At 37.1% G+C, this 12,875-nt stretch overlaps 1 protein-coding gene across 1 annotated transcript in view; it reads left to right on the top strand.

The window, feature by feature from the left end:
* The first annotated feature begins 860 nt into the window (after nucleotides 1–860).
* Nucleotides 861–12,875, top strand: part of wdr45 (WD repeat domain 45) — a 16,339-nt gene continuing 4,324 nt past the window's right edge. The window contains exons 1-8 of the mRNA XM_056467590.1: nucleotides 861–1,012; nucleotides 1,126–1,234; nucleotides 2,596–2,670; nucleotides 3,647–3,751; nucleotides 4,060–4,165; nucleotides 8,213–8,307; nucleotides 8,419–8,498; nucleotides 8,771–8,979. Of these exons, the coding sequence (XP_056323565.1) occupies nucleotides 1,186–1,234; nucleotides 2,596–2,670; nucleotides 3,647–3,751; nucleotides 4,060–4,165; nucleotides 8,213–8,307; nucleotides 8,419–8,498; nucleotides 8,771–8,979 (719 nt within the window). The 5' untranslated portion in view covers nucleotides 861–1,012; nucleotides 1,126–1,185. The remainder of the gene's footprint in view (nucleotides 1,013–1,125; nucleotides 1,235–2,595; nucleotides 2,671–3,646; nucleotides 3,752–4,059; nucleotides 4,166–8,212; nucleotides 8,308–8,418; nucleotides 8,499–8,770; nucleotides 8,980–12,875) is intronic.

Genomic DNA, 12,875 nt, shown 5'->3' with positions numbered 1-12,875 from the left:
TGACTGATCATCTATGATGACTGATGACTGAAAACTGTTCAGTCATTGAATGGGGATTGGAAACAACGCTCCCCATCGCCCATCTCGATCGCAATATTTGTGGAATAGTAAACACTATTGTTTATTGTGTACAATATTTATTACCAATATATACAAATATATTGATGACGATGTCCGAGAAGACGTTTATAACATTAACATCCTTATATCATTTGCCTAGATCGTGTGTGCTGGATTGTGTGTGCCTGAAATGTGTGTGGTTCTGCGGGCCAGCAGTTGGATATATCTCGGACCCATCTCCCGTTATGTCTCCACCCTGTACAGTCCGGATCGCCGACATTGCTGTAATGTCCGATCGCACCTGATAAATTTGCCTTTACAAAAACCTACACGAAATGTCAATTTTAAAGTGTCTGTCAGCAGAATATATAATAAAAAACAATTGTAATTTTAATAAAAATAATGCCCTGAAATCACAGATGATCTGGCCAGTGTGACGTGAAAATAAAAACGTGGCTAATCAGTTACAAATTCATGCAAATTATCAAAAAACAGAAGAAAAAAAATCTGGAATGGCCTCTGTGTTTGGCTAAAATTTTAAGTATATAATATCTGACTGACAATATTAACTTTTTGGTCGACATTGATGTGATGTTGGCTTTTATATATATTTTATGTTTACTATATTTATATATATTTTTTCTTGGTGCATTTTTGACTTTTTGGAATAATTTCAAGATTTTTCTTATCACTATTACTTGGCATTTTGTATGTTTTTTCATGGATCTTTCAAGAATATTAAAAGAAATCGCATTTCTCCAGTCCAGTAGAGGCGCACATGCGCAGTTTAACATCCGGAATGATCATCACCATCATAGAAGGAGAAAGCAGCGACAATAACAACAACATCAGGCAGATATTGCCTAATGTGAGAGATCAGACTTAAACAACAGAATAAACTCATTTTTCATTTACTTACTGATCTTTACCGGGGACTTTTCTGAATCTCATGGTAAGTGTGAAGTCGCGACAAACTCATCATCTTGTAAACGGAAGCCGTTTTCCCGTGGCTCGTGTTGTTAGGGTCGTTATTTTACATGAAATAGCTGATTTCTGCTCATCCAGGAGGATCAAATCTAGAGAATAAACTGCAGAAAACTCTTCTGTGAGCTGTTCTCGGTCAGCATGGCCCAGCAGAGAGGAGTCAACAGCCTGCAGTTCAACCAGGACCAGAGTGAGTCCTGCAAAACAACACAGTGGAGGACAGATAGTAATGAGGATTTACAGATGAAGACAGAATTATTAGCCCTCCTGAATATTTTCCCCCAATTTTTTCAACACATTTCTAATCATAATAGTTTTAATAACTCAATTCTAATAACTGATTTCTTTTATCTTTGCCATGATGGCAGTAAATAATATTTGACTAGATATTCTTATACTAGTATTCAGCTTAAAGTGACATTTAAAGGCCTAACTAGGTTAATTAGGGTAAAGTTAGGGTAATTAGGCAAGTTATTGTATAACAGTGGTTTGTTCTGTCGACAATCCAAAACTAATATTGCTTAATAATATTGTAATAATAATAATGTAATAATATTGACCTTAAATGGCTTTAAAACAATTAAACACTACCAAAATAAAAAAAATAAATAAATAAGACTTTCTCCAGAAGAAAAAATATTATAGGGAATACTGTGAAAATTTCTGAATCTGTTCAACATCATTAGGGAAATATTTGAAAAATAAACAAATTACTTTACATTGTTTATTACTTTTAATAATGTCAAATAATTAACATGAAGTGCTTTATTGTAATATAATATTGTGTTGTAAAGCAAATCAGCTCTTTTACGTATAGTCTTAATTTAATGCAAATTAGTGAATGGTTGGTATGACTTGGCATGGGCCGGTATGATAACCTTTGGTAAAATATCACGGTGTTGCGATTACTGCTCTAAAATAATTTCTTTTTAAATTTCTGGGTAAAAATAAAAACTGTTTTGCCCTTTGAACACAAAATATTTTATTATGTGAAAGATTTAAAATATTTTGGAGCAGTAAACATGTCAGGCTGAATAATGAACATGAATCATTCACTTCTGCTGTCTTCATTTGTTTCAAAAACACTGATTTCTTTACCATTTAAAAGGGCATCTTTGGATATCTTTTCTGCTGGAGATCCTGTTGTCCTAAAAAAAACATAAGTAAAAGGATATTGGGAGTATCAAAACTAAAACCTTAAAGTAAGAACTAAAAAGGAATACCTTCATCTCTTTTATTTATTGTTTACAATGCAAATCTAATTAGATTCACTTTATTTGGTAAACAAAGCAAGTCTCCTATATAATATCTCTACTAAAAGACTGAAAATATGACTGTACAAACTATATTGTAAATAAATCATCAATATTTTCATATTAGACAATAATATCGCTGAAATTAATTTAAAAACTGAATAAAAATCAATTTACACGAGTAAATAAACAGAATCAATGATGAGCTAAAAATCTGCAGAATTCTGCACGCACAGATTCCGTGTGGGCCTAATAACAACTCATGTTCTGTACTGCATATTTCTGTACTGTTATTCAGGTTGTTTCTGCTGTGCCATGGAGACGGGCGTTCGCATTTATAATGTGGAGCCTTTAATGGAGAAAGGGCATTTAGGTAAGGCAGATCAGTCTCCTCCTATGAACGTGTGTGTGCGTGTGGGGTGTGATCTGCTCATGACGTGTAGAAACTTTTCAAATACTAGCCCTTAGTAAGAAGAAAATCAAACTCCTCTAACTCAAGACATGTTGATGCATAAGGCGCTGTAATGAAACATTAGACTCGCTCATGGACATCAACTCAAAGGAGAGGTTGCTCCAGAATGTCAATATTGCAATAGCGACCAAACTGTCAAGCGTGTACTTTTGCAATGCCCAATTTTTAATGTTGTCACACAATGTTTGATTTTTATCTGGACAGACTTATAAAGTCTTTAATTTTAAATGTGAATCCTGTCTTTTAATCAAAATTCAGTCATAAAAAGGTTTTAGATATATTTTTTTATGTATTATTTATAGTTGTTGGTGTTTTTTTTAATTGTTCTAAACCTTTTTATAAAAGAAAAGTGTTATTTGTGTTGAAATGTTTGTGAATTTGATCTGGTCGTGCCATGAAATGTCTAGAGATGCTGAAAAGACTCCCAACTCTCTCCCTCCCTCTCTCTCTCTCTCTCTCTCTCTAATGTTGTGTGTTTACATGTGTGTGTGTGTGTTTGTGTGTGTGTGTGTGTGTGTGTGTGTGTGTGTGTGTGTGTGTGTCCTTATGTGTGCATGTGTGTGCTCCTGTCCATGCACATGTGTGTGCATTTGCGTGCATGTATGTGCGTGCCTGTGTATGTATGTATGTATGTATGTATGTATGCATGTGCGTATGAATGCCTGTATGCATGTCTGTATGCATGTCTGTGTGTGTATTTGTGCATGTGCGCACGTTTGTGTGTGCATTTGCATGTGTGTTTGTGTGTGCATTTGCATTTGTATGTGTGTGTCTGTGCGTGCGTGTGTGTGTGTATATGTTGTATGTGCATGCATCTGAATACTCGTGTGTACATTTGTGTGTGCATTTGCACATGATTGTGTGTGTGTGTGTGTAGATCATGAGCAGGTGGGCAGCATCGCTCTGTGTTCAATGCTTCACCGCTCAAACCTGCTGGCTGTGGTCGGCGGCGGCGTCAACCCCAAATTCTCAGAGATTTCAGGTAAAATCCATGAAAAATGGAAAAAATCTGTCATTATTTTTTCACGCTTTACTTGTTACAGACCTATTATGTTACTTTCTTCAGTTCAACACAAAAGAAGATATTTTGAAGAATGTTAGAAACCGGTAACCATTGACTTCTATAGTATTACTAAGGAAGTCAATAGTTACCGATTTCCAACATTCTTCAAAATATCTTCTTTTGTGTTGAACTGAAGAAAGTAACATAATAGGTTTGTAACAACTGAACGGTGTCATTTAAATGTGTTTTAAAGGTAATAACTGCTTTAACGAATATGTTTTCTGCAGTTTTGATATGGGACGATGCTCGAGAAGTTCGAGACCCGAAGGATAAGTTAGTTCTTGAGTTCACGTTCACTAAACCAGTGCTGGCAGTGCGCATGAGACACGACAAGTAAGAATTTCTGTGTGTTTTTTGTTGTTTTTTAAACACGGTGGCTCAGTGGTTAGCGCTGTCGCCTCACAGCAAGAAGGTTGCTGGTTTGAGTACCGGCTGGGTCACTTGGCATTTCTGTGTGGAGTTTGCATGTTCTCTCCGTGTTGGCGTGGGTTTCCTCCAGGTGCTCCGGTTTCCCCCACAGTCCAAACACATGCGCTATAAGTGAATTGATGAACTAAATTGGCCGTAGTGTATGAGTGTGTGTGAATGAGTGTGTATGGGATGTTCCTAGTACTGGGTTGTGACTGGAAGGGCATGCGTTGTGTAAAACATATGCTGGAAAAGTTGGTGGTTCCTTCCGCTGTGGCGACCCCTGATGAATAAAGGGACTAAGCTGAAGAAAAATTAATAAAGTGAAACTATTATTGACGTATATTTGCTTTTACTTTAAAAATGAACACTTAAATCAGTGTGTTACGTGCTCTAAACTTTACTCACAATTACTAAGTTAAAATGGTTTCTAGCACATTTTAGCTTAAATAAAATGAATGTTTTTTTCAGCTAACATCTCTTTAGTTACAAAACATATGAAGAGTTCAGATGCAAAACCCTCTAAATCCATTAGAGCTCTTTTCTTGTAAACAAGCATTTTCTGTCAGGCTCTTCTGATTAGGTTCAGAAGTTTCATTTTTTTATGTAATGAAATGGTTATTAGCTAGTAAATAAAATACCTTTTTTTTCAGAAATGTCACTTTAGACAATTCTTTGGTTTTTAACCAGGTAGATTTTCTTTTTTTGTCAACCAGCTAAATCCACTTCTGCTTTTTTTTGCAAAAACCTCTAAATCCACCTGTAAGAAAATCCGTTTTTCCTCTGGTCCCTTCACTCTAGTATTTTGTATCACCAGTGAGTGTCTGCATCAAGACCGTCCAAGCTTGGAAAGATGAGAAGAAAATCAGCTGAATGGTTCAGTATGATTTTATTCTAACACAAGGGAGGGAAGAGCAATCTTATATACACATTGAGGGTCCGCCTGCAGCTGAGCCCTAACACAAAAGAATATTATCATAGAAGGAGGGAAACAGCGATACAAAGACAGCTTACCGCAACCAGAATACGTGAGAATGTGCACGTGTAGGTATGCGGGCATCTGTGAGCGAGTCAGATAGTGACTTTTTGCGCACCCAAAGGAGAACAGAATGTTCCGGCCACACCGAGATAAGATGAACAGAGTATGCATACCCACACACTTCTGCAGTGTAAAGACACAGTAGAGAGAACAAGAAAAACAGTCTGTATAAACAGTAGAATACACACATATAATAATCAAATCCTTCACCACCTATTGGGACAAGACAGTGTAATTAGTAGAAAAATCACTAAAGAGGCAATTAGAAATTATTTTACCAAACATAAAACACATTACACAAACCACCTAAAACACATAAATCTGTCAAGTAAGTGGTGGTTCATTCCACTGTGGTAAACCAGGGAAAAAGCAGAAGGAAAATGAATGAATGAAATCTATCAAGTGCATTAATCAATAACATTAAAACTGACCTCAATTAAATCTTAACTATCTGTTGTCATTTCTGATATTTGGGATTTAGATTTAATGTAAGTAGAGCAATGTAAACATGGTAAACTAAGCTTGGTAGATTCAAATAATGTAGTAAAGATCAATATCTGTGCATTGTCCATTAATATAAAAGCTTATCAGACTTATGGGTATTATGAAGTAATAATGTAATAAATAATAGAATGATGTAAATAATAAATAAATAATAGATAAATAATGTATAAATAATCTATAGTTTTATATATTATATTTATCTTTTAAATAATAGCTTAAATTAGCAAATAAAACACAAGGTAGGCCTACTGGGCAAAAGGGGATGTCTCTCAGACAATTTTAGAAGCTGTCATTCATTCATTCAGTCTCACCATACTTAAGGTCTTGGTCTCTTGTTTATCCTCATAGCATCCATGTGAGATAGAAGAATAGCATCTTAACTGTCAAGTGCATTAAACTCTGTCTTTCGTGAAACAGTGTTGCCGTTTAATGTATAGTAAATCGGACTCATTCAAAGTAGCGTCGCTGCACAAAAAACATTATGAATGCGTGCTACACTTCTGACTGCACATTGTGTTTTCTTTTTCTTATAATATAAATATATATAGAGTTTTGAGGTCTGGGATGTTTTCATTTGCCATTCACTGACAGTTGGACAGGCTCATCCAGTTTATCAAACTCCGTCTTTTAAAATCGAAATCGATAGCGGAATAAAACAGTCTCCTCATGAAATCCTGCATTTCAGGGCGCTGTTACATTGAAAACTTATAATTCGATTCACGCATCCTGATTGGTTCTCGTTATATAGCGGCTTTTGCTGTCAAAGGCAAGTGGCGTTCAGCGGCTTTTGCTAACAAACTGTTATTTCTGAATGAGCTGACGCTGGGATTGAGATGATTAGAAGCTAATCTATTTGTTGATGGTGTAGTACGTGCCTAAAGCATTCACTCGATGCCATTAGCTCATTTTTGGCAGAAGTGGCGTTTAGCGGCTTTTAGATCTGAACTCTTCATATGTGTTTATAGTTGCTTCTAAACCACATATTTATATATGTAATGTTTATACCTCATTTTGTTTTAGTTTTTTTCTTCACCAAACATTCCACAGCAATAAAATAAGTGTATGTTTTTGTTCATTTCAAGAGTTCTCGCTTAGATGTTGCTTGATAATAATAGCAGGTTTGGCATGCTGTCCCGGGAGAGAACCCTGAGCTCGGAGATGATTGAGCCTAGGGCTCCCGCCTGGTCGATGAGCATGTAAGGGGAGTACGGGATCAGGTAGTTCTCGAGAGCTCCCCATGGTAAAAGAGGAAAGGGGTGGAAGGGGGGATTTTTCGGAAAATGAAGATAAGGGAGTAGTTTTAGCTAGGTAACTTATAGTGAGTTTGGATTAATCTGATTGGCTAGCTAATGATCATAGATGAGAGACCAGCTGCGGTCAATCATATCACGTGCTCCTCTGGAAATTAGTTTATGAAACTTCACTTATTATGTTCATTTCCATTCATGTTTCCTTTATTATCTTCCTTAGGAAATTACAGGTATCATTTCAGACATAAATAATATAAATTATAACAAAACCACAATATGCATTTCAGGAAATAAGTAGAAAATAAATTAATTATTAGTTTAGTTATTAGTTATAACACTGTTAGTGCATAGGAAGAAGTTGAATATCATATTAAATGAATAAAAACATCTGTGAAAACTGAGACACGTCATATATAACAATCAAGAAAGAACATTTGATACCGAGGCATAATTTAAGGAATATTCACATATAAATAGAAACCTTGAAGCACATATTTAAAGGGAAAACCCAGTCAGGATATTGTTTTTAATAACATAATCATTATAGTTTTTATTACTTTTTTATTTTAGGTTTAGTTCTTTCTACACCAAAAGATTTATATGAAATATATCCATTTTTAATTAGCTTAAACGTGAACTAAAATAAATATCATTGGTTTTATTTGAAGTAACAAAATTATAATAAAAATATCTATATATCTGTTTCATGCTTATTTTTTGTCATCTTCATGCATTCATTCAATCATTTATTTTATTTTTGACTTAGTCCCTTTATTAATCAGGGATCGCCACAGCGGAATGAACCACCAACTTATTTAGCATATGTTTTACGCAGCGGATGCCCCTCCAGCTGCAACCCATCACTGGGAAACACCCATACACTTCCATTCACACACATACACTATGGACAATTTAAGCTTACCCAATTCCCCTATAGCGCATGTCTTTGTACTTGTGGAGGAAACCCACGCCAACACGAGGAGAACATGCAAACTCTACACAGAAATGCCAGCTGACCCAGCCGAGGCTCTTCTTGCTGTGTGCCCCCGTGCTGCCCCTATCTTCATGCATTCATCTAACTATAATAATAATAATCAACCTAGTAAGCATAGCATTATCTTTTGATGTATATCGCTGCTTTAATTAATAACGTCTGATTTTCTGTCCGCATATCTGAAGAATCATCATCGTGCTGAAGAACCGGATCTACGTGTACAGTTTCCCTGATAACCCTGTGAAGCTGTTTGAGTTTGACACTCGTGATAATCCTAAAGGTAAACCGTGAACATCTGCATTTGAACATCCGCATTTGAGTCGTGAACATCTGCAGTTTCAACACAAACCTGCAGCTGTTTATTTACATCTCGGTGTTTCTGCGTCTGTAGGTTTGTGTGATTTGTGTCCCAGTCTGGAAAAACAGCTGCTGGTGTTCCCCGGACACAAATGTGGCAGTCTGCAGTTGGTGGTAAGAGTTTTAGCAGCACACTCATGAGCTATTCCATGCAAATGTCAACCTTGCCCCTTTCCCCACCACACGTACAAAGGGAGAATGTCAGTCAAAGTGTTTCTGCAGACTATATACTGTATAATCTGTATACTGCAGATACATACATGCAGATATAAACAATTAAATCAATACATTTTCACTATTAGAAGCTGCTTATATTCACACACTGCTGCCTGTGTTAAATTTTTGCATAATAGGAGTCCCCCTTTAAAGTTTGTTGTCTTTGGCAGGATCTCTCCAACACTAAACCGGGCACTTCTTCAGCCCCGTTCACCATTAACGCGCACCAGAGTGAAATCGCATGTCTGGCGCTGAATCAGCCAGGCAGTGTGGTGGCGTCGGCCTCCAGAAAGGGAACACTGATCCGGCTTTTCGACACCACCACACGGGACAAACTGGTGGAGCTGCGAAGAGGAACTGATCCTGCCACACTCTACTGGTACTGCAGCTTCTGCTTTAGCTCACATACACACGAAGCCCTCATCAGCTGCTTTAAACACATTGAACTAAATCATTTAAAGGGCACATAGTTCACCTCTTTTTTATGATTTAATATTAATATTCTGGTTCTTCTGAGTGTGCCAGTTTAGGTTCAGTTTAAAACACAATTCAGATTTTTTTATTATAATGTGTTAAAAAGTGTCATGTTGGGGGTGTGTCCACAGCTCGCTGATTTAGGGGTGTGTTGCTTCACATGTAAATTAGTTTCGGCTTCCCGCCCAACGTAACAAGGGGGCGGGGCCATGAGCTCACCCACTCTGTGTTTGCAACAGAGTCAGACAGACCTCAACAAACTGAGGATATGATGACGCGCCTGTCAATCAATATTGGTGGGCGGGGGGACCGCTCTCCTACGTCAAGTTGCGGTTGGTTTGAAAACCGCTCCAATTGGTCCACCGTTTTTATGTTGTTAAATTGAAAAAAAAAAAAAAGCACTGGGTGTGTCGATATCACCCCAATATGACGGTCTATACACCATACATGCACATATGTCTGTCCAAACAGCTTGAAAAGTAGATTTTTTTACCATAGGTGCCCTTTAATGAAGAAATACATATGAGACCTTGACAACCAGGTGAAATATTACATATATTGCAGGAAACACGTAGGGCTGCTCGATTATGGGAAAAATGTTTATCACGATTATTTTGGTCATAATTGTAATCACGAATATTGAAAACGATTATCAGTTGAAGTCAAAATTATTCGCCCTCCTGTGAATTTTCTTTTTATATATATATATAAATATTTCCCAAATTATGTTTAACAGAGAAATATTTCACAGTATTTCCTATATTTTTTCTTCTGGAGAAAGGCTAATTAGTTTCATTTCGGCTAGAATAAAAGCAGGTTTAAATATTTTGAGACCTATTTTAAGGTCAATATTATTAGCCCCTTTAAGCAATATATATTTTGGACTGTCTGCAGAAGAAACTACTGCTTTACAATGACTTGCCTAATTACCCTAATTAAGCCTTTGAATGTCACTTTAAGCTGTATACTTGTATCTTGAAAAATATCTAGTAAAATATTATGTGCTGTCATCATAGCAAAGATAAAAGAAATCAGTTATTAGAGATGAGTTATTAAATCTGTTATGTTTAGAAATGTGTTGAAGAAATCTTTGCATTAAACAGAAATTGGGGGAATAGGGTCGCTACTAATTCAGGAGGGCTAATAATTCTACCTTCAACTGTATATATACAGTTATTTTCCTCTCTGTAAATAAGGAAAGGGAAATAAATACACTAGAATAAAAATATGAACAAAACTGTGCTGCAAAAAAAACTTCAGCTCCAGCAGTCCTTCAGTCAAGAGCAGTGAGGGATTTTCTCCTTTTGTTGTTTGATTACTAATAAAAACAGGCAGCTGGAGGAATATTGCTTTAAGAATAGTGCAGCTCTGTCTGATATGGTTTCTCTTTCACATGTCTTTTGTTTCTCAACTCGTTTGTTTATTACACAAATGAGGGTTAATATGAATAATCACTAAACACTGCGTTCTGACACAAATGTGCATGTATTTGACCATTAAAGCGCTCGCATTAAGATGGCGTTAGATGTGTGTGCTCCGCTCGTCTCCGAGGCTAAGCACGCGCGCACACACGCACAAGAGCACGCGGTCTCGTTCGCGCTTTTAAACATGAATGTTTCGAATGTTCATCAATGAAAGATGCGCATCTAGTGCTACAAACGTTACATTACAGCACATGCTTTTACTAATGTTCACGTGGAACTAAGCTTTGCAGAGCAACAAATGTGTACAACTGGAAAGGAGGCGGTATATGATGCAATAATCGTTTATCTCCATTAATGCTTTTTCATAATCGTTAGAAGCCAAAATCGAAATCAGATTTTCGATTAATTGCACAGCCCTAGAAACACGTCATCTTTTTTTCTCAGAAATCATACGTCTAAAGGTGCCGCTGACTTAAAATTTTCCCCGGATGTTGGGGACAACCAAATAAATCCATATATGCAAAGAAAACAAAACTAATTAGCTTAGAAATGAAGTTCTGTGTAATAAAATGAAATGACACAGGGAAAAAAGTATTGAACACATGAAGAAAGGGAGGTGTAGAAAGGCAGTGAACAGCAGCTGAAATCTCAGTAGTTCTTCAGCAACCCTCTGCCCTTCCTCGGTTAGTCAGTCTTTATTCATTTCCCAAAGGCAATTTGGTCGCAGCACACAAGCATATCACACATACACAAAAGCACATTGTACAATACAGATCTACCCTACATTTAAAAACTTTACAGCTGAGAGGATGAATAATAGGAACTAATAGGAGTTCTGTATCGAATACCAGAAGAGTGAAGATAAAACTCGTAGTGCATAGGATGGGAATCATCTGACAGAATACTCTGAGCTTTACTCAAAACTTGTCTATGGTATAACTGAGTCAGTGTAAATGAATATCAGCTGCTTCAGCCCAACATCTACATTAGCAGGAGGATGAAGATGAACCCAGGGTGGACGTTTCAGCAAGACAATGATCCAAAACACAGCCAAGGAGACTCTCAGATGCTTTCAGAGAAAGAAAATCAAGCTGTAGAATGGCCCAGCCAATCACCTGAACTGAATCCAATTGAAAATAAAGCTCAGATTTGATCGAGATTTTGACAATCTGTTGAAGTTTGTGAGAAACTCACATCTGAGCTTTACATGTGACTTCATTCTCCATATGAGAGGCGTCTTTAGGCTGCCGTCACCAGTAAAGCCTTTATATAAAGTATTAAATATGTTTCAGTAGTTCAGCACTTTCTCCTTGTGACATTTCATTGTTATTACGCATAACTCATGTTTCAGATTTGTTCTGTGTTATTTTTATGTTTGAATTGTTTGGGTTCTTACCAGGGCTGGATTGGGACAAAAAATTGGCTCTATCAAAACCGATAGAGGACTCGAAAAATGAACTCATCTTCTCCACCTGCACAAATGTGCGCATGCGTGAGTGAACTAATCACTCCCAGAGGACTTCTCGTTTTTGAGTCATACAAAAGATTCGTGCAAAATGAACGAATCGTTCAAGAACGACCCATCACTAGGCGTGTCACAGACGCTCGTGCGCACACAGAGGGAGAAGTACGTTAAATGAGAAAAATGTGAAAACTCGCCAGAGAAATGAAAACGTTTCACCTGAAAACAAACAAAACGTCTGAATTCCCTAACGTAAATGTGTCAGTACTATGGTCCCATAAGCCATGTTTTATCAGTGACAAATAGCTAAGCATAATGATGTAAATTTAATGTTAACATCAAACATTTTGAACTTAAACGGCACAGAAAAGCAGTTTCCGTTATATTTTTCCAAGTAATAGCTTGGAAAGCTCTAGGCAAACGACGACCGTGCCAACCTCACGGTGCTCATGCCGCCCTCTCGAAAGTGAAGTGAAGTGCGGGGCGTGGGCGGGAAGGATGTCGCGCGGGGTCTCCATGCCTCCCTGGGCGATTGACTATGCCTAAATCCGCCACTGAATGTCATGAATACACGTAAACATTTATGAGAGCTGAAAGTATAGGCCACATGAATTGCCCACTGCATTTGTAACTTAAGAATATGCAATAATTCTCGTCGCTACTAACAAACCGTCAGGTTCTGAAAATAGTACAATTCATCGCATGCATAGAATTAGTGTTACAGGAACCTACAGGAACATGGTAATGTTTAGTTCACCGAAGAGTCGAAATATGCGTGAAGTCCGATATGGCACCAAGATAAGGAGTGAAACGAATGGTCAAAATGGGGGAGGGTTGGCGCCGTTTTCGATCTTCGTGTCACGCATGCGCAATTTATTTAAATATCAACACACCTGTTCAACACAAAAATGTATG

The sequence above is a fragment of the Danio aesculapii genome, chromosome 10, assembly GCF_903798145.1.
Source record: "Danio aesculapii chromosome 10, fDanAes4.1, whole genome shotgun sequence".
Lineage (NCBI taxonomy): Eukaryota > Metazoa > Chordata > Actinopteri > Cypriniformes > Danionidae > Danio > Danio aesculapii.
This window is presented reverse-complemented; position numbering and strand designations above follow the sequence as displayed.